At 39.4% G+C, this 21,367-nt stretch overlaps 3 protein-coding genes across 3 annotated transcripts; all 3 read right to left on the reverse strand.

The window, feature by feature from the left end:
- Positions 1-75: 75 nt before the first annotated feature.
- On the reverse strand, positions 76-6,998 carry LOC116399472 (uncharacterized). Its single transcript, XM_031876661.1, has 9 exons — positions 6,761-6,998; positions 4,659-4,798; positions 4,249-4,414; positions 3,711-3,828; positions 2,942-3,123; positions 2,667-2,815; positions 2,296-2,470; positions 1,150-1,274; positions 76-1,058 (listed from the first exon to the last, which is right to left on the reverse strand). Exons 1-9 carry the CDS (start codon positions 6,816-6,818, stop codon positions 675-677), a joined length of 1,497 nt encoding a protein of 498 aa, XP_031732521.1. The 5' UTR covers positions 6,819-6,998; the 3' UTR covers positions 76-674.
- A 2,657-nt stretch (positions 6,999-9,655) lies between these two features.
- Positions 9,656-12,419, reverse strand: LOC116399437 (lysozyme c-1-like). Its single transcript, XM_031876597.1, has 4 exons — positions 12,296-12,419; positions 10,846-11,124; positions 10,601-10,664; positions 9,656-9,722 (listed from the first exon to the last, which is right to left on the reverse strand). Exons 1-4 carry the CDS (start codon positions 12,417-12,419, stop codon positions 9,656-9,658), a joined length of 534 nt encoding a protein of 177 aa, XP_031732457.1.
- A 1,554-nt stretch (positions 12,420-13,973) lies between these two features.
- On the reverse strand, positions 13,974-17,527 carry LOC116399475 (mucin-22-like). The gene is made up of 5 exons (XM_031876667.1): positions 17,462-17,527; positions 16,519-16,680; positions 15,216-16,187; positions 15,062-15,125; positions 13,974-14,364 (listed from the first exon to the last, which is right to left on the reverse strand). The coding sequence occupies exons 2-5, from the start codon at positions 16,667-16,669 to the stop codon at positions 14,292-14,294; spliced, it is 1,260 nt and encodes a 419-aa protein (XP_031732527.1). The 5' UTR covers positions 16,670-16,680; positions 17,462-17,527; the 3' UTR covers positions 13,974-14,291.
- Between the last annotated feature and the right edge of the window lie 3,840 nt (positions 17,528-21,367).

Here is a 21,367-nt window from a genome sequence, read left to right on the forward strand (position 1 = left end):
AGCAGCAGAAAACTTTAGACTACACGTAAACTGTCTGCGTGATTAAATAACCACTTGCTGCTAGTGGGAAAATGCTTTTTTTTTTTTTTTGGCGTGTCATTTGGTTGAACTGTCGCGTTTTTACAAAGCCTGGAGCCACTTCCCTTCATGACTGGCAGCTACACATAACAACCACCGATACATCTACGACCTGCGGTCGGTTCTTCTTGTGAAACTTGTTTTTCCTGAGATGAAAATCTCACCGGTTGTATTTTTGACAGGAGCCGAGACTGGCTAAAGGTAAGAGATGCTCAGCGGGATGGAAGGTGACTGTAAGGTCACCGCTCTGAGTCTGTATTCTCTTCTTTTTGCTGCATTTTTTAATCCTTCGTGTTGCAGCTCTTTGATTTCGTAGAGAAGCGTCAGGCTCCACCTTAAATTTCCTCCAAAAATAGTTCACAAAGCAAACCAACGACATCCTTAAAGGTCAGTGCATTTTTATCAGTGTAGTCAGAAAGAAGAAGGCACGAATGTCTCCGAGATGTCTCTTGAGCAAAGGCAGCACCTCCCTGAGTGTACTTGTTCGGGCTCTAGAGTGCGTACTCGGTCCCGAACATGTGACCGTAGTCCTGAGTGAGTTAGAACCATCAATAAAACAAACTTTAATCCCAAATCAAGTCCTCTCGTCAGTTGGTTTACCCCTCGCTGCAACCCGTGGCCATGTCTCCATTGCCCATGTCCACCTGGCAAATATGTCGGCGTTCGTAGCCCGACCCCCCCTCCCCCTCTACTTCCACCTCCTCCTCCTCCAAATCCATCGAAACAATCTCAGTTTTCTCCGAGTCGTCCGCAGAGTCCTCGTGTCTCCCGTATCCCTCTGAAAGTCCTCCCTCCGCGTACGGCCTGGCGAGTAATCGACGCCGGGAATCGACGCCGCTGTCCTGGAGGTCGTCCTCCTCCCCGGAGCTGACCGAAGGGTTCTTGCAGAGTTTGTCAGTCAGGGTAACGGGGCTGATGACTGTACGGGACACAGGAGCGTACCTCAGGTCCCCCGCCTTGTGGTTTGGCTGCAGTGAGATCTACGCAACGAGAAGACATGGACAGACAAAGGTTTTAAAAACAACGTCATTGCCAATATACATATATTTTTGTTCCAATTTGACACCTTACCAGAGGCTTTGGCTTCGGCGGCACATTCAGTGTCCAGGCTTTCACCTTACAGATGACGATTATTATCACACTGCTTACGATGGCGAAGACGAACAGCAGTATAACAAGCAGTAGCACGTGGACCTCTGCAATCCACAAAAAACATTTGATTTAGTGATTTAGTTCGATCAACGATTGGATTTTTTTGGGGGGGGGATTTAGCGCAGGTGCTGGAGCGCTTTTATTTTGAAGGATAGGTTCACTATATTTCAAGTCAGGAGATCTGTAGTTGGATTTGTTTTTGGTGATTCCTCTGAATATACTTATAATATAAGAGATGAGGCACAAACTCCACAGTCTAAGTTTATCTGAACTTAATGCGGTTCAATGCATCGAACAGTTGAGCCTCTATTTTAAGTACAAATTCCTTCCTGTCCAGTTTAAACCTGGTATCTCCAGATGTGTTGATGTTGAATGTTTGTGATGAACTGAAGGAGGAAATGTTCCTTTATGTGATGATAAAATCCTCCTACTTCTTCAGATGAATAAACTCTTTAGAAAGACTCTTGGATCAGCTGGAAGATGCTTCAGAACAAACCTGACAACAGGTTGTTTGTTCTTTCTAGAGATACGAGGTTCTCACAGGACAGAGACGCTACAAACACGTGATGATCTTATAGAATATGATGCATTGATGAAGATTAAACTAGACAACAGGATATATAGGAGATAAAATTCAACATACACATTAATACAGCTGTAATATTAATCCAGAAGCATATTACAGTAAAACACTAACGGCGAACATTTTACTGCACAGTGAGTACTTTTACTTGAAGTACATTTTGCTGATAATACTGACATACTTCTCCTGAAGTAAGGTGTTGAATGCAGGACTTTTACTTGTAGTGGAGTATTTATCACAGTGTGGTATTAGTACTTTTACTTGAGTAATGGATCTGAGTACTTCCTCCACCACTTCCTGTTGATAACAGTATCCATGCTGTTTATTAAGTCAACATGCTTGATTTATTTTATATTTCATGTGACCGCTGTTCCATTTAATCTTTGTAAAACCAGAAACATCAAACAAAAAAAGCGCACAGACCCTTTTTTTGTTGATGCAGTTGATACATTTTTGAAGAAGTCTTCCCAGTTCAGACTTACCCTTTGATTTGCTGGCACAGAGGAGGCCCATCTCTCTGAACTCCACATAGCCGACTTCGCTCCCTTCGAACAACCATCCCTTCAGCGTTTTTACGCACTTCTCCGCGCCCTCGGGGATCAAGATATTAAGTTTGCAGATTTTCTCTTGAGCTGTGCAAGCTCCTTCAGAATCGCCCTGAAAGTCACACAGCGTAGCTGATTAACATCTCATTTGCATATTCGCATAGTGAATAAAGAATTTGAAATCTATTGTTCTGGGGTGAAAGGATCTCTTAACAAATCCCTCGTTCTAATTAAACAAAACTGGTTCCATCAGATCCGAGTCTCCCACCCGTCCTTCAAATACAGTAATTCAACATTATTGCACTCACATCATTTGAAGAGACAGTGAATTTAAACTTGGCAGAATCCGACTTGGCAGCTTGCTTCAGCTCTCTGTAGAAGAGGAGCGGATTCATGAAACTCAATGTGGCCCCCGATTTGTTCTCAATCAGATCCACGGGAGGGAAATCTAATTTACCTGAGAAGAGAAAGTCAAGTTTTATATCCATTCAGAACTCTTCTTCTCCAACTTCAACCACACTCTCGTGGCTTCTCTCTGATTTGCAGGGAAATAAACACACTTTTTAAACTACACGTTACTTACGGGATATTTCAGCCGTTTTTAAATGGTTGAAGGTGAATGTGCTCGATGGTATCGACTCGGACTGGTTGCCTCCCTCTTTGGCCGTCACGGTGACATAATGGAAGCCCAAGTAGCGCTCCTCAGAAGCCCAGACGAAGTGGCTCAGATCGTACTGATGCTCTGTGGTGTCGCTCACGAGATGCCTTAAAAATGAGAATCACAACCCGTCATTTCACTCAATCAGATCGTCACGCAAAGAACAGCATTCGGGAACACGGAACACGCTCGTCCCCCCCCCACGTTTACACGATGCCGAAGGAGGGTGATCCTTTTACTTAGTAAATGACTTCATCTTTTTCTTATGACTTAAAGGGCCAGTGTGAAGGATTCGGAGGCATCCAGTGGTTCTGGGCTCTGTGAAGAGAACCGTTTACGTAAATACAAACGTCTCATTCTAAGGTAATGAAAATATGATTTAAATCTGCGTTTGATTCTTGCTGAAAACATTGGTGGACGTCAGAAGCTTCGTGAAAACTGCGTGAGTGGATTTTAAGAAGAAATTTCTCCTTGAGAATATTTGGTGAATGAGGTCAAATGTTTCTCCTTCTCGCCACATCCACTAATTGACTTCATCAATCCAGTATTATAATTTGCATCTATGGAATTTCAGCACTAAATAGGTTCATGTATTGCCACTGTTTTTTTTTTTTAAAGTGCAAAACTTCAATTACATTTAGCTATAAATCAAACTAAGTCAAGAATTATCAAAGAAAGAAGAGTTGAGTCTCACCCAGCAGATCCTCCGACGTGCACCCTGAAGCTGGTTTTAGGCTTCTGTTCGCTGTACTCCCAGCTGACTGAGACGTTCAGATTTTGGCAGTTGAGCTTCACGTTTTTTGGCGACAGGACTGCAGGAAATCAGGAAAGATTAGCTGGTATAAGCTAAAAAGAAATATTTTAAAAAGCTTCTTGGATCAGCTGGAAAATGCATCGTCACAAAGCTGAAAACAGGTTGTTTGTTCTTTTTAGAGATTCGAGGTTCTCACAGGACAGATACGCTACAAACACGTGATGATCTTATAGAATATGATGCTTTGATGAAGATTAAACTAGACAACAGGATATAAAGGAGTTACAAGCAACATACACATGAATGCAGCAGTGATATTAATCCAGAAAGGATCTGAATACTTCCAGCACTTCCTGTTGATGAAGTCCACGCTGTGTATTTGTGCTGATGAAATGTGCTCGAGTCAAACACATTTCATCAGCACGTTTTTGAGAAGGTGAATGTTTTGAAGACGCTCTCCCAGCAGCACGGGACTCACCGGAGAGACAGATGCGTCCCGTCTCCCTGTACGAGTACGACACGTCGCCAACGCGATTCCCGTCAAACGATCCTTCCAGCGCGACGCACTTCTCCACGCCCTCCGGAAACGAGACAGAACGTTTGCAGATGTTCTGTTGCGCCGTGCAAGACCCATTCACATCTGCCTGAAAGCCACAGGACATAGACAGTTAATACAGTTTACATAGACAGTTTTATTGAAATAATGAATAAAGCATTTGAACTCCAGTGTGTTGGGAAACGAGTTGTTCTGCTTTCATTATCTTAACAACATTACACCTCTGCATTTTGTTTTGTGCCGTCCAGAAAGACTTTTCTTGAAACGCTCCCATCCTCCACATGCAGCGCCTCCTGCGGTAAAGTCTTTTAAACGTCGTCGTTTGCACTTACCTCATCTGTCGAGACGGTAAATTTAAACGTGGCTCCATCCGTCTGCGTCGGCGCTCCGTAGAAGCAGAGGGGATGTGTGAAACTCACTACGACCGCCGAGTCCTCCTCCTTCAGATCAACGGGAGGGAAATCAAATTCCCCTGTGAGGAGAAATAGAAGTTCAAGTTTTATCTCTGCAGAGGAAACTCATTTCTGAACGTTGTAACCTTCATGAAGAGTGGAACTATTGTTGTGTGAGACTGCATAAGCTTATCCAGGTGCACCTCATAAACTGGACACCAAATTGTCTTTTTGAACCTTTTACAGCCAACACAGAATACTATCTAATCAGACATATGGATTCATACGATAGAAGCCGGCCATAACTTCACTGAAGTAAACACCGTTCACACTTTTATCATCACATAAAGGAACATTTCATCCTTCAGTTCATCACAAACATTCAACATCAACACATCTGGAGATACCAGGTTTAAACTGGACAGGAAGGGAATCTCACAAGTAAATAAAGATGCAAATAAATAAATAAATAAAAACATTTACCTCCGAGATGTAGTGGAGGAAAAGTATAATGTTGCATAGATTGGAAATAGCCTTAAAAGTACAAGTACCTTGAATTTGCACTGGAGCACAGTACTTCAGTAAATGTACACACTGTCAGTAAAGTAGAAGCAAAGTGTAATCCAACTGCTTTATTTAAGCCACATGTATTTCTACACGCTGAATAAAAAGGATGCAAAATGCAAAATAAACATTGGTTGTAAGATATGATATGATAAGATATGTTAGCAGCATTAGCTTTAGTTTCTGTGCTAAGCTAAGCTAACCGCAGACCTTCTCTACTGAATGCACAGACATGAAACTGATGTCAGCTGTGGTCAACTCCTGCTTGAACAGCGAACAAACGCAACGCTTCTGCAGTATTCCAGTAAGTGCTCAGGGTCACTATACGCATCATGATGTGGAGAACACAATTCAATATATTGTGATGTATATTACAACTTTCAAAAGATATACTTTTAGAGAAACCGTCGTAGTATCAAACCTTTTGTCCTACATCATGACGCCGCTGTGACAACAATAAGGAAGTACAAGTACGACAACAACCACAACAGGTATGTGTAGTAGCTCTCTGGCTGCTCTTCAGCATTCCATCACGAGTCCGCCCTCGTCATCTCTTCAGCTACCGTCTCACCTGGTAGTCATTACGCATTACAATTTGATTATAAATTGCTCTAACTGTTTGCTTTAAGTAAAAAAAAATACCACTAAAATGAATTTATAATCACATTATAATGCATAGAAGATTATAACGTATTACAACTGTTGGAATTATTTTAAACTCTGATCCTTGCAGCAACAAAAAGTCAGTAATTATGAAGGCTACTTATTAAGCCGATAATAAAATGGTTAGAAACAACCTCTGGACCTGAACCACATTTACAACTCTCCATTTATATGCAGTGTCACTCAAATTATGCTAAAAGTCGTAACTAAAGCGTTAATTCCTCAAAAGGAAAAAAACAACAACAATTATTTTCATTATGGACTTATCCATCAATCGTTATCGGATGAATCAATTAACAAATGTTGTTCGTAACATCTAGAAAATGTCAAAAGTCTGAAGTAGAAACTAGAATTGTCCTTCTCAATCCAAACAGTCAAGTTGGAGTTTACAGATTTAAATCCTCCTTCCACCACTGTCAAGAAGAACAATGAGTCGAATGAGTGTTTAAATAAAGGATTAAACACAGAGTTTGAGAAAATACTAAACGTGTCAGCACTAATCACAAGCGTGGATGGTTTTTCTGATTCTGAAAATATTTAACATGTTCTAAAACACATTTTATCTTTTATTTTAATTGAATTTTTTTTTTACTAAACCAGTGTTACAAAAAACTTTAACAATGACCAACGTCCATCACGAATGACCAGGGTCCACGTAATGTTGAGTTATAAACAGTGAAACATCATAAGTGTCACTTTTACTTCATATTCTTCATCTATTTTTTTCCACTTTAAAACAACAACAGTGTTCTAGTTTAACAGAAGCATGTGAAGACCCCCAACATAACATGCTGTCAGTGAGTTCAGCCACTTACCTGCAGAAACTCCGCTGATCAGAAGGAGCAGGACCGTGAACGCAACACCGAGCAGCATCTTTTCAGCCCGTGAAACTCAACGAATAAGAACCCGACGAGTCTGACTTAGAAACACATTAGACACGCAGACTTTTCACAACAGCATGTGGCGTTTTTGTGTCACGGCAGTTCCTGGTTTCCTTCTTAATGTTCCATAGAAACTCTGCTCACTCGGTAAACAGTCACCCTTCAGCCCGAGCGCGTGTGTGCAGTGAGAACAAAAACCGATTCACCTGCCCACCTGTGTTAAGAAAAACACACCTTGATGACGTAACCGGCCGTCATCACAGTACGGTTCTTCTTCTTCTTCCAAATAAAGTTGTTGTTTTAGTTGTTTTTTTTTAGATATGTCAGGGGACAAAAGAGATGAATGAATGGAGAGATGGAGAGGTGGATGAATAGACCAGTAAACTAATAAATGCAAAAGAAAAAAACAAAACAAATAAACAAATCATTTCATAAATCTAGTACAAAGTGACACTTCATTTGTATTTAGAGGCCAGAGTACATACAAAATATATATATATATAGATATATATATATATCTATATATATATATATATATATATATATATATATATATATATATATACATACAGTATATGGATACATATACAAAAAAAGAATCCAGGACTCCAGAAAACAGTAATACAATTACAAAAAATAAATAAAAAACTAACCCGGTAAATAATGCATATTGTACAAATAAAAGTAGTCTTTATAATTCAACACTAGCACAAATGATAGATAGATTATTGTGAGGGCAAAATCCTTTAGTTTCCGGTTGTTCTGTTTTTTGCACTTGCAGGTAACTCAGTGCCTAAGAAAAGAAAGCTGGCGTTTTGTCGCCACCTACAGCTCATACATTGACATTACATTTATTTGAATGTGGATTATCGGACAGAGAAAAGATTGCTGCTACAAGGAGTTCCCTCCTCCCTCATCCCGTGCACAGTCTTCTGACCCAGTGAGCACCAGCCGGGCGTCTAAGACCTAAAATGCGGTTGTTTTACTTATAAATAATTTGCGTCTGTTTGAAATTCTGACATGTGCCAATCCATCATTAGATGATGAGATATTCCGCAGGATAAGTGAAAACTTTGACATGCTGGTGGCGCTAGAGGAAAAGTTAAGGAATCACCTAAATCACTGTGATTCATCCTTTGGGCACCATGAATGTCTGGAGCAAACTTCACTGCAACCCATCGAATAGTTGTCAACATATATTACTAAAAAAATTAAATGTCAAGCTGCTGGTGGCAACAGAGGAAAAGTCAAGAGTTGTGATCAGGACGGATGTTGGTTGAAAAATTTAACACAATATTAATATATAATACTTTTATAGCTGTTTTTTGACACAGACATGTTTGTCCTCTAGCTACATGAGAGCAACTTTTTTTTAAAAGTAAGGCACAAGAGTTAAAAAAGACGATAATACTGCTGGAGTTATGTTGTTGTTGTTCTGACTTGTCACCACTAGAGGTCACACTTGACTCTGTTACTGTCGCAGACTTGTCTTCATTGTGTTGCCTTTTGACAAACAATCACTCGCTCTGAACAGATACTGACTCAAATATCAACAGTTTGATGAGGACATTTGATTCAGACATTCCGGATCATGACTTCGTTGATGACCCAAGTGTTAGTTTATTTTGGGGATTTTAACCTCTTAAATGCCAGTCTGTTTACATAATGTGACTGTTGTCTTTTATGAAAAACCCCACTAACAATGAATTTGTTTCCATATACCTTTAGGGGAGATTATCAGAGGTTGGGATATGTCAATGATTAACAACAACATTGATATTGTTGTTATTTTTTTGCTCCTATTTATTTTATAAGCTGAAGTTGAACTTCCAAAATTTGGAAATAAAACTCACAACCTCACCAAATTTTTATGAAAAATGAAAAAGCCAAAAATGTCCCCAGTGAGGCACAAGGGTCAGAATTGTACAGTATATATGCTGCATGCGTTAGAAGTAAAATACTATATGTTATGTTGATACTAATATAAAACTGACTCACAGTATGTTGTCATTGAATTATCTTTCAGCTAGTAAAATGAATGTTATGCTCATAAACCATGAGCATAAATGTTTACATGACAATAAACATTTTGGCACATTGATGGCGGTCTTGAAAATGTTTATATCGAACTTCCATCATGTTACTCGGGAAAGACGCTGCTCTCCTTTGAGTTCAGGTTCGAGAGGTTTGAGAAGAAAAACTTGTTTTTGTGAAAATTGCTGCAGTTTCTTTTCCCTTTTTTAATTGTTGTTACTGTGTGGAGGTTGTTAAGTATTTGTCTTTGTGCTGAAGGAAGGTTGTCGGCCTTCCCCGGGAAGGCAGGTAAGGGTCTTTAAACGTTTTGTAGGCCTAATCCCCCATTTGAAGGTTTTAACGTTCTCATCAAAATCAGCCGTCTGTTCTCATTCCATGACTTTGACGTAACTGTTTATTAAAATGATGGCTGTATTTTCATCATTTTAACATACAAAATCTTGGGGATTGAGTTATTGGGGGACGATGTTGCACTTGATGTTTTTTTAAACTCTTTTCCATAAAATTAAATACCCCCCCACACCAATAACCTTTGCACAGTTCCTTACATCCGTGACTTTAAATATAAGACTCTTTAGTGAGTAATCATTTCTACAGAGCAATTTAAAGCCTTTCAATAATCTTTAATGACATGCACATTTCGGAGGACATTCCCTCATAAGCACACATTGTGTCACTTTTTTCTACAACAAAGCTCAGATACTATTGGATGTTACGGGTGTAACGTGCTGCTTCACTTTATTACTGGCATAGATGACCACTCATTTGAGAGAAGGTGAATCCCTCCAGTGATAGTTATGGCTCACATTCATTGAGGTAGTCAGAGGTTTTATTTCCGCACTCCCGGTAGATGTGCATGTACCTGCAAATAAACAAATGAGATGTTAATATTGTTTGTGAAGTATTGATGTCACAATTAAACGGTAATTCATTCAGAATTTCTTGTATTTGAAAGACAGATTACCAAAAAGGAACCAGCTAAAGGAAACTAGAAGTTAAAAATGAGAACTGGGAACATAATTTAGGCTGCGACTCTAACATCAGCCCAGGACAATCTCCAGCATTCACAACTGACCATTTAAACTGCCTCTGTATCACTTCTGTTCACTGTTGATAACATTGGAATACATTACCCACCTTTGCTGTAACTTTTCGCAGTGGGGCCCCCCTAAAGCATTTCTCCTGTGGAAGTATTCACATTAGAAATTCAGTTCAGTCATTCACAGCACTCTTAACTCAAGCAAAAGTACTAAAACCACACTGTGAAAATATTCCACTATGTTGTATTTCACTGCTGTAGATGTTTTTAACTCCTTTATATCCTGTTGTCTAGTTTAATCTACATCAAAGCATCTTATTCTATAAGATCATCACGTGTTTGTAGCGTCTCTGTCCTGTGAGAACCTCGTATCTAAAGAACAAACAACCTGTTGTCAGGTTTGTTCTGAAGCATCTTCCAGCTGATCCACGAGGCTTTTTAAAGAGTTTATTCATCTGAAGAAGTAGGAGGATTTTATCAACACATAAAGGAACATTTCATCCTTCAGTTCATCACAAACATTCAACATCAACACATCTGGAGATACCAGGTTTAAACTGGACAGGAAGGAGATGAAGAACTGTAACTAACGCTGTCAGACAAATGTAAAACTAAAATACAATATTTACCTTTGAGATGGAGTAGAAGTATCAAGTTGCATGAATATTCAAGTATTAGAAGAACCTTAAAACTGAACTTACATGAACGCAGCATGGACCTTCAACAGGCACTTTAAGTCGTCACTTATGTCGTCGTCAATGAAGTCTGGAAAGAAAACAAGTTTACTGTTTTAAGTCAAAGATGCAGGTTGAACTTGTTGTAACTTGAGTCTAAAAATGCTTCGCTTCTCCTGAGGACACGGTTGGTTGGTAGATCACTAACACCTTCTCAGTTGTGACAATGACGTTCACACATAAATATGGAAACAAACACAAACTGAAGTCACCGTTGCAGTCCATCGAGCAGATGTCGGGGGACGGAGTCGTGCCGTCGCTGCAGGCCAGGAGATTACTGAGCTGGAAAAGACCATAGAACGTCGGGGCCTCCTCGTCCTGGTGTGGAGGCCCGCTGGGTCCCGGAGACATCTTGGCGCTCCTTGGCGTGACGCTGTGGGGCCAGACTGTGCCGCCATCTTTCGCATGCCTCCTCTCGCTACCGGGGTCTTCCGTCTCGTGAGTCACCGCACTGGTGTTAAAGCCCGACATCCGCTCCACATAATAGACAACTGAAGGCAAGGGAAGAGAATAAAGAAACACACTTTCACAAACTCCTGGGCAATCTTCAATTCGCTGTGGATATTCTTGATCCCCAGAGGATGATCCCCAATGACTTTCTGACCCCCTCTTTTTTCTTCTGGCGCCACCATCAGCCCAAAAACTTCTACTTGCATACAATCTATATATATATATATATATATATATATATATATATATATAATATCTAAATATAACAGGTGGGTTTTTTCACAAAGTTGTCGTGAATTTTGGGCACAATGTGAGCTTTACTCTAATGCCATACCTCTTGACAACTTTAATCTGAACAAAACTTAACCTAAAGGGTCGTTTTGCTGATATTCTGTATTATTAATGCAAGCAAATATCATGTGCAGACCCAAACAATTATTGTGTGTGTGTGTGTGTGTGTGTGTGTGTGTGTGTGTGTGTGTGTGTGTGTGTGTGTGTTTCCAAAGGCTGATACATCTCATTCCTCTGCTCCATAGAGCCGGTGAGAGACAATTGTAATGCTCCCAATCTCAGATCTCTCCCCTTTAAGTTTGTTTTGTATTTTTCTGACCTGGATTTTTGTCCAAATAATTTATGCAAAATGTTGTTTGTAGTTTCTATTTGAATTCATGAAATGCATTTACAGTTGTGTTATGTGATGTGTGATGCGCTCAGGTTTCTAGATACTTTTATTTTCTTTCTATTTGATTTTGTATTATTTGAAAAAGCCGCAAAAAAGCCGTCACATTCAACTTTTTACCGTTTAGTCTAAACTTTAGACTAAAGGTGTAAAGTACCGTACACTCATACATATATGTATATACAGTATACACTTCCACCTGCATATATAGATGTATACTGTTATACTTATGTGCATCCATACAAGTGTATGTGGATAAAAAGAACAATTTAAAGACATAAAGGGTCATGCTGGTTTACATAAAATCAGTATGGCGATACAGATTCAGTCCAGGAGCTTCCAAACTGTTCAAGTCTGAAAACAAATGTTCATTTTTCACCAAAAGAAATATCGTGAATCACATTAAACGAAGCTGCAATTTTTCATCCGTTTCTTACTTGCAGTTAACAAAAATATTGAACATTTATTTATTTTTAAACCCATAAATAGAAGGCCTCTGTGTTTCTTATGTAAAAGTTACAAGCAGCACTTACTCTTTGCCACGAAGTTCAAATCCAGGTTGACAAACTCATTCTTCAGGTCACATTTGGACAAAAGTCGCCCTTCAGCCAGACTGCAGCCCAGCACCGACAAGAGAAACGCCACAAGTACCCTCATATTGACTCTCTGAAATCATACGATACACGAAGTATATATATATATATACTGTCTGCAGATTCTGAGGTGGCGAATCACAGAGAACCTGCATCTTTTGTTCTCCATAAAGGCCGCTCCCATGACTCCTGGGAACAATTGGCTCAGGAAGAGCACAAAGTTGCTCCAAATTTCCCAGTTAGCTGGTTTCTGAGGTCGAGGGGGGGGGAGGATGATCCATCTACCTGAAAACATCTTTTCTCATTTACAGGTCACGCCTTCGTGCTGTTGAAAAGACTCGGGCCCTGAGACTATAAACCAGATAAGGTGACACCATTTAATTTCTCACGTAATCACAACATATTCATTATTTCAGGATCGGATGTCGGCAATGTGACAGCAGTGAATACGAAGAAAAGCATCACAGCAGTGTGAAAGGTGAGCAGCGGAACAACTAGTTTCAGCAAAAAACTATTTTTTTTTTCCATCAAGGTTCTTTTATTGAACTTTCTTTTCCCCCAAATATCTTTGTTGCAGTTTTGCACAGATTTATAAGCACAAAAGAAAATGTACACGAGTTCAGGGCCTGTTAGTTTCCCCCCATCAGAACCAAACTAGTAATGCCCACGAGCCACCAAACTGCACAACTAAACAAATACACAGAAAACAAATCCAAAAGTTACAAGTTGTGAAAGGGTCTCCCTATTTTATTAACGGTTTTCAAGGAGCCTTTAAGGGAGAATCTAATTTCCTCAAGTTTGATAAATTTAATTCATCTATCATGGGGGGTGAAACATGTCTCCACTTTAAATTTAAATTTAAATTTGTTTGAGCAAGAAGGCCTGAATTCAAACAATGAATTAGGCCATGATTAGCTGTGGATCCAGAACTCTTTTAATTTATCTTTTTACTTTTAATACTTAAGCTGTTGTAGTTCTCCAGGCTGATCAGAAAACAATAGGTTGTGTGTAAAGGAGCAGAAAAAGGGAAAGTGACCCACATCGTCTCACAGCCTCCTGCTGTCACTGTGGCCAGATACTAAAGCAACATGTTGCCTGTTAATTACAGGCTGCGATAGGCTGCATTATTGTGAAACACTTGACACCGAAACAGGAAGCTGCTACTATTTAAATCTGCACGCATTTTGTTTCTAGGTGTAACCTCGGTTAATATAACTGGAAACAAATAAAAGGTTCAACAAATTATATATGTATATATATATATATGACGATGATAATAAGTTTAAGTTTAGTTTCAAGTCTTCTTCAATACAGCATGATGCTCATTTAGTAAATGATGGTCCATTTAGAGTCAAATAGATAGATCATTATCTAATCCTGTATTGCATAACGATAATAAAACCTTGAATCCTTAAACTGGGAAACTGGGTTTAATATCGCAGCAGTGGAAAGGTGGCCCAGAAGTTACATTTCTATTTAAAGAGATCCATGAGGCCTGTTAGAGCATTCTGATTGTTAATTATTACTTTATGTTGTCAGAATTAATAGTCTGACCAGAAAAGATCTAACTTTGATCAGTCAGTGTTCTCATAGTAGACATGTTCCTAAAACACAAATATGCAGAAAAACATCTTTATTGTAAGATATAGCAAAAGATACAAGAATCATATTTTTTTGTATTTCTACTCACCAAATATTTTTTTACGGTAGATTAAAGTGATGCAACAATATCATCAAAACTATTGAAAGTATTGAGATACAGTTCAACTCTCATCACTGGTGATGTTTTGAGGCGAATTCAGCCACAAACGAAAACAAATGACTTTGTCAAAGAAATATCACAGATTAATTTGTGAGAAAATGTAAAATGCTTCACAATGTCTGGGAGATAAACATGTTGGTGTGACATCCTGCATGTAGAAAATGTGCCCGCTGCTCATTTACAGTGTCCAAAGAAATTGTGGAGGTTGAGTCTTTTACACTGGGGAAGGGATTTCCTCAACACAGTTCTGTTTAGATGGGACAAAGTGGAATAATTAGTTAAAACAGCAGTTATTATAGTTAGTCAGTAAGCAGCATGTGTCCTGCAGTAAATCCTCCCTTCATGAAGGTTATAATGTTCCGTTTTTGTTTAAAATAATAGAGATCCCTTTCATGCTGAGAAGGTTCTGCTCAACACAGGTTTCAGCCACAAATTTATAATAAAAATAAAAGAAACCTTCCTTTCCACAAAAATGCATAAACTCCAAAAAACCAACACACAGAAGAAAACAGTTCATTTTAAATATAAATGTCTAACCTTTCACGGAATTTCTGACAATTTTTGCAGCTGTAGAGCAAATCACTTTTTTTGTTGAAAATCAAATGTGGCATTTCTAAGAAGGCTGTATAAACTTATAAATGTACGTATGTATATGCTGTAAATAAACCACTGTAATAATAATTTTTTTCAAATATTCTTTCTGAGGTCCAGTTCACTCACAACTCAAAACAACAGCATGGCTGCTCCTACTAACTCTGAATTAATCACATTCAATTGACATTATGGGGCAGGCTGCTCCTCCAACAACACATGTAGCTCTATAACTCATTTTCTTTCTTATTTGGAACCAAATATCTTTTTGCTTTCTTAATATTATAATCATGTTTTGGGTGGAGTATCCCATGAGGGTGAAGCGTCACTTTAACTTTGCTGTGCAAACTTACATCCAGGAACGAGACCTCACAAAGCAGTCAATGTCATCCATTATGTCGTCATCGGTGAAGGATTCTGGGGAAAGAAGGAACAGTTATTTAAATGTCAAACATCTCGTTTTTTAATAATAATAATTTCTGTATGTCTCTTTGATCAAAGACTCACGTTTGCAGGCTGTCTGGCACACGTTAAAAGACCAGCCTCTATCCGACTTACAGTGATACAGGTCAGACAGCTGGAAGAGCCCGTACAAGCCGAATCTCCTCTTCTTTTTGGGCTTCCACTGACGGGCGTGGCGCTTCTTACGTTTCTCACCTTCCTCGACCTCTTCATCCTCGTCTTCCTCTTTACTATCGCCCTCATTGCTCTCTTCGTTCTCACCGCTGATGTCATCCTGCTTCTCTTCGTCCAAATCACTCTCTTCGTCCTCAAAGAGAGTGGAGGACAAAGTGGAGTGGAGTGGAGGATCCTCCATCACCTTGCCCAAATCACTCTCTTCGCCCGAAGCACTCTCTTCGCCCGAAGCACTCTCTTCGTCTGATTCGCTCTCTCCGTCCGATTCACTCTCTCCGTCCGATTCACTCTCTCCATCTTCATCGCTCATCCCGCCGTCCTCGCTTTCTTCTATCATGTTCAACACTTTCTCCAGCTCTGCTGTGTCACGCTCCTCACTGGTCATGTCAGACTCACGCTTTCGTCTCATTACTCTAGCTGTTGTTTCGGTGGTCGTTGGCTCGCTGGTTGTTTGCTCAATGGCTGTTGTTTCGGTGGTCGTTGGCTCGCTGGTTGTTTGCTCAATGGCTGTTGTTTCGGTGGTCGTTGGCTCGGTGGTTGTTTGCTCAATGGTTGTTGTTTCGGTGGTCGTTGGCTCGCTGGTTGTTTGCTCAATGGTTGTTGTTTCGGTGGTTGTTGGCTCGGTGCTCGTTGTTTCGGTGGTTGTTTGCTCAATGGTTGTTGTTTCGGTGGTTGTTGGCTCGGTGCTCGTTGTTTCGGTGGTTGTTTGCTCAATGGTTGTTGGCTTGGTGGTCATTGATGTTGAGAGAATTGTGACTGCAGTTGTTGGTCTGGTTGTTGTAGTTCTGCGTTTGCCATACCCGTTGGTGTACAGATGGGACCTTGCTTCCAAGTTACAAATAACTGCAGTGAAAAAGTCATGCAAACACATGGCAGGAAGCAAAAGAGGAAAAAGGCGAGAATATGTTAATTAGTGAAAATCTATTCTTTTAAAATCCACTTTTTATTACTCTTACTTTTTGCATGTCATTAATGTCAGTCACTTTCTCTATTGCTGCATGTGGACATCTCTATTTTTGCAGTTTTTTTTCTTCGTGGTTGCAGGAACAAGTCTTTCTCTTCCTGCTCTGTATTTTTTCAGAGTGATTCATGCTGATGACTCGAGACACGAGCTCATGACTTGAGCTGACATTTCTACCCCTCAGACTACTAACCCAACATTTATTAACCTCACCCCTTGCCAGGATTTTGTCCTTAATGCGTCTGGGCAGGTTGATGGCTTCCCCGAGCAATTTTTTCAGCTCGCATCTGGAGACTTTCCGGCCCTCGGACAGGCTGGGGACCAGAACCGCCACGGCCAAAACCACCAGCAACCCGAACTTCATGTCAACACCTTCTGTGGGGAAAATGAAAACATTTGACTCATTTTCACTAATCTTCAGTGTTTGGCTCCATTTACAGTCAAATGGTGCCTGTAGTGGTTAGAACAGATTACAAGATGTCAGGAGCAGATGCAAAAAAAAAAGCCAATGAACTGTCGGTTATGATTCAGATTATTGCAGAATGCTGAAAAACAAAAAAAATATTGACAAGGTCAACATCAACACTGATTGATGATATTTATCCTCATTTCAGGGAAATTTGTGAAACAAAGCAAAACCTTTTTTGTATTTTTTACAGAAATGTATGTTATTGTCCTTAAAAGTAAATGTTGAGAAACACACAAAAACTTCATAATTAGAACAAATTCTGTGGTTTTGTTGTGAGTAGCTTAAATGGTAAAATGTCTCATTTTACTCCTTTACTCTACAAAATAAGAAACAATTTGCACCTTTAATTCAGGATGTTACATGAGAGACACCATCTGCCTTTTAATTATATCCTAAATGAATTCACAAACACTAACAGTCACAGAGTACAAGATGTACACAACAGAGACAAATAACATGTCTCAAAGTAAATATATTTATTTTTTAAATTAGTTTGAAGTGACTAATGTGAGTTATTTCATTATCTTTATTTCTCCAGCTTCAAACTAATGTAGTGAGTTAAACAAACTTGGCAACAGAACAAGTGAAGTCCTGATTTCAAATATAAATGTCGCTTGTCACACAATATAACAAAAACAGCACAGGCAACACAGCTAAAACATAACAAGAAGAAGAGATGCTTCTTACCTCGTTCTTCTATCTGCAGTATAAACTTTCACTGTTGATGGAATTTTGCTGCTCTGTGTCTCAGAGGAAAATCTTAGATTTTATATATTCTGACTTCAACCAGTGGACCAACCGGCTTTACGAGTTTTCTTCACATTGTCACATGCTTTGCGAGCAGGAACAAGGAAATGATCAAAGTCACGACCAAACCACACACAAAGGCTTCTGTGACGACTGTGATCCTTCAGATTACATGTTGTAAAAACCCCATGATGACATCAGATCATCATGGCAGGTTTCATGTAACCTGAAGGTGACATTTAAGCTTTTGTAGCATTCCGCATCGAATTACAGCATTAAAGCATCACAATCACACAGCTTCAAACTCAGGACAGAGTTTCATGTGTGTAGTCTCGTAGTGTCATATCTATCTATATTTATGTGTGCATATATGTGAGTGTGTGTATTCAAATATGATTTATTTCAAAGTGCTGAAATCAGAGAATTGTCACCAACTCTGGAGCTCTATAGGCTTTTTAGCCTTTTAGCCTTTAGCTCATCATTTTGGTTTGACACAGGCGGTGAGCTCCAGTTCTGAAAAGTGAAGCCAATGCGGAATTGTCTTAAACCTTGATTCTCTCTACTGACCACCAGGGGGCGACTCCTCTGGTTGTATAGAAGTCTATGAGAAAATGACTCTACTTCTCTCTTGATTTATTACCTCAGTAAACATTGTAAACATGAGTTTATGGTCTCAATCTCTAGTTTCAAGTCTTCTTCTATACAGCATGATGTTCATTTAGTAAATGATGGTTCATTTAGAGTCAAACAGATTATAAAGAGGAGTATGCTTTAGCGCGGGGCTAATGTGATTGACAGGCTGCTACCAGAGCCGTATACGTAACTCCTCTACATCACTCCTCAGTCCAAATATGGTCACTTCCGTTCACTGATGACTAAAGATGGGGACGGCCTTAATCCAAGATGGCCACGGCCAAATCGCCAAACTTTAAAACATCAGTCCACACACCGATGGGTGACGTCACAACGACTACTTCCACTTCTTACATACAGTCTATGGGTTCAGTCTCACTGCTCTCATCAACTACAGCAGCAGGCAGCTGTTTTCAGCAAACAAGCTCTGAAGTAAATACAGTGGCTGATAAATACAGTGGCCTCCATGTGAAAACACATCCAAACTGGGAAGTTTTTTACCTTTGCTGCTGCACTTACAAAGTACACGTTGCATGCAGAATGCATACAGGGACAAAGTACTTTGACATAACATTGCTCTTAGGGATGCACCGAAACCCAGTCGGGCCCGATACTGTGCTCATGTACTCGTACTCTCAAAACTACATAAAACCTCACCCAATACCACTACGGCAAAGTGATATTAACATCTCGTCGGTTGGGCCTAATAACCTGATGCACAAACAGGTTGAATCCATCATAAAAGGCAGTCCCCACTTCACTCGTTTACGATGCTGCGTGCATTGTCGTGGACACATGCAGCCCCTTGTGTCTGCCTGGAATAATCCGTCAGGGTTTCCGTCGTATTGCGAGGCCGGTGTAACGTTAGCGAGTGTCCGGTCGAGAGAGAGAGAACTGCTCTTGGCATGGTTTTCTTCTTGCGGGCTTGCAAAAAACGTCGGCCCATACCCTAATTGCTCCTTGACCTTTGACCCTCTTGCTTCATACGTCCGGTGGCTCGATGAGCTTTCATAAGTCTGTGCTCTCTCGGCATCGCAGTTGATTTCACGTATCTTCCGCTGCGGTAGGGGATCGAGGGTCAGAATAGAAAAGCATGCTATCTTGCATTCTGTTCAAATGCAGCAACACATCCTGGTATTTTTTGGCATACTGCATTTGACGTACTGTGTATTGGGACATACTTCTTCTGGAACACTGAATAGAATGGTTGTGTGACCGATGGCAGACGTTGTGTTTCGATAGTTTGTGTTTTCTGTGTTTGCAGTTTTATGCTAAAATGTGCAGACCCACCGAATCCGATTGGAGCTCATGTTGGCCATGAGCCTGACAGCACAAAGGAGAAGGACAACTAGTTTTTCTCTGTCACGATACAAACACACATGCATGGAAATTGAACACACAACTTAATGTTTCCACGAAGTCTGAAAAAACCTGTTTAGATTCCTTTCCCTTGGCAGAAAGCACTAGAACATTCTCCAGAAGGGCTGAGCTGACATACCTCCGGAGTCTTTTCATAAAGTGGTGAAAAGATGACACTGAGGTGACCCATATGTAACTCAGTGTGTATTAGCATAGAGTGTGCAAATGGAAATCAATCTAAATGTAATCTTAAGTATACTGTAAGACATGTTTACGTTTCAGTTATTTACCCCTCGCCCCAGATTACTTATTACAACATATATGATAATAATAATAAAATAGGATTTTTAGACATAATTACATTTTTTATATATATATATATATATATATATATATATATACATTAAATATATATATTTGATAGTTCAGTTAATACTGTGTGCTATTAAGACATTTACTTGTATTGTGTGACTTTTACTTGCGTCCAGTTATCTATATTTTTACCTCGGCAGGAATTTAAGTGACTTTTTACGCCACTTTATATCCAGTACAAATACTGAATGTACTGCATGATGAGTGAAAGTACCCTGTGAGTACCAAACACATTTTTACAAATCTATCAGAGAGGTGTTTCTATTATTTACAATAGTAATAATTATAAAATAATTATTTATAGCTGCAACATCAAAGTGATGAACACACATTAATGGACCAATGATTATAATCCAATGATATAATATATATTATTCTAAAATGGGACATTCTGCATAATGAGTACTTTTACTTTTGATGCTAATACTGCCGTGTTTTTACTTGAGTAAAAGTATGAATGCAGCACTTCTGGCAGAGTATTTCTACACTGTAGTATTGCTTCTACTTCAGTAAAATATCTGAATACTTCTCCCGCCACCGTCCAGCAGCAACACACAGTATAATACAGTAAAACATGAAGTCCATGCTAAATGAATATAAAGCTTGTTTATGTCTCTCTGTCAGTCACACCATTTATTTAATGCTACAGAGTTCTCACAAATCTACTGTAGTTTATTGTTTCAATACAAATAGTCACTGTGGTTGAAGATCTTTACTCATCATAAATAAACGTTTGAAAGCATGTTTGAACTCTTGAACTGTTTTTGTGTTTTTATGTCTGATAATCAGCTGCGTTCATAGTTCACCAAAACCATTTAAAACAGAAACAGGCTTTAAAATTTGGGTTACCGTGCAGGAAGTATCAGATTTGTTTGCTTTGGATGAACACTTTTCACCCTCTTACTGCCCATCCTTGTGTTGTGTTGTTTGTTTAATCAAGTTCTTCATACATACAGTGCAAGGACACAAAAGATTGATGAAATTATAAATGTAGAAGAAAACAAACAAATAAAACAAAGGGGAAAAACATTTTTTTAATATGAATATTTGAAAAAATATGTGTGTGGTGCTCAACCTGTGACTCCGGGTTTGGGAGATTATTAACAGGAGGAAGGCAGCAATTAAACATATTTCTGTAAATTATAAAGGATGAAATATGACAAGATGGAACTTTATTCAAAGAAGGAAAGAATGCAAATATAGAATGTCAAAAATGTCCAGAAGGTGCAAATCAAAATATACACAATGCCAAAAAAAAAGATCAACTGGAAAAGTGCAATCAGTAGAGTGAGGCTGTGAGTGCCTTCACATCAAGGGGGCGGGTTTTTAAAGCATGTGACCAATCACAGACATGGACAAGTCTGCTGTCAACAGAGCGGCACATTTGACAGCAAACTATAACAAACACATAATTCAGGCTGAAAGTAACAGACTTCTGATATGATGATCTGAGCACAAGCAGTGCCGACTGTAAGCCGTTAA

This window comes from Anarrhichthys ocellatus, unplaced genomic scaffold (genome assembly GCF_004355925.1).
Source record: "Anarrhichthys ocellatus isolate YVR2014 unplaced genomic scaffold, GSC_Weel_1.0 scaffold112, whole genome shotgun sequence".
NCBI lineage: Eukaryota > Metazoa > Chordata > Actinopteri > Perciformes > Anarhichadidae > Anarrhichthys > Anarrhichthys ocellatus.

What these genes read in the sequence shown, in the direction of transcription:
- LOC116399475 (XM_031876667.1), bottom strand. Translation starts at nt 16,669, where the DNA reads ATGAAGTTCGGGTTGCTGGTGGTTTTGGCCGTGGCGGTTCTGGTCCCC. An exon ending in GTGCCAGACAGCCTGCAAAC is followed by an intron (nt 15,126 to 15,215) that starts GTGAGTCTTTGA and finishes TTCTTTCCCCAG; the next exon opens with AATCCTTCACCGATGACGAC. An exon ending in GTGAGGTCTCGTTCCTGGAT is followed by an intron (nt 14,365 to 15,061) that starts GTAAGTTTGCAC and finishes CCATCTAAACAG; the next exon opens with AACTGTGTTGAGGAAATCCC.
- LOC116399437 (XM_031876597.1), bottom strand. Translation starts at nt 12,419, where the DNA reads ATGAGGGTACTTGTGGCGTTTCTCTTGTCGGTGCTGGGCTGCAGTCTG. An exon ending in TTTGAACTTCGTGGCAAAGA is followed by an intron (nt 11,125 to 12,295) that starts GTAAGTGCTGCT and finishes CCTTGCCTTCAG; the next exon opens with TTGTCTATTATGTGGAGCGG. An exon ending in CTGCTCGATGGACTGCAACG is followed by an intron (nt 10,665 to 10,845) that starts GTGACTTCAGTT and finishes TTTTCTTTCCAG; the next exon opens with ACTTCATTGACGACGACATA.
- LOC116399472 (XM_031876661.1), bottom strand. Translation starts at nt 6,818, where the DNA reads ATGCTGCTCGGTGTTGCGTTCACGGTCCTGCTCCTTCTGATCAGCGGA. An exon ending in GGGACGCATCTGTCTCTCCG is followed by an intron (nt 3,829 to 4,248) that starts GTGAGTCCCGTG and finishes GATTTCCTGCAG; the next exon opens with TCCTGTCGCCAAAAAACGTG. An exon ending in CTGTGCCAGCAAATCAAAGG is followed by an intron (nt 1,275 to 2,295) that starts GTAAGTCTGAAC and finishes TGTGGATTGCAG; the next exon opens with AGGTCCACGTGCTACTGCTT.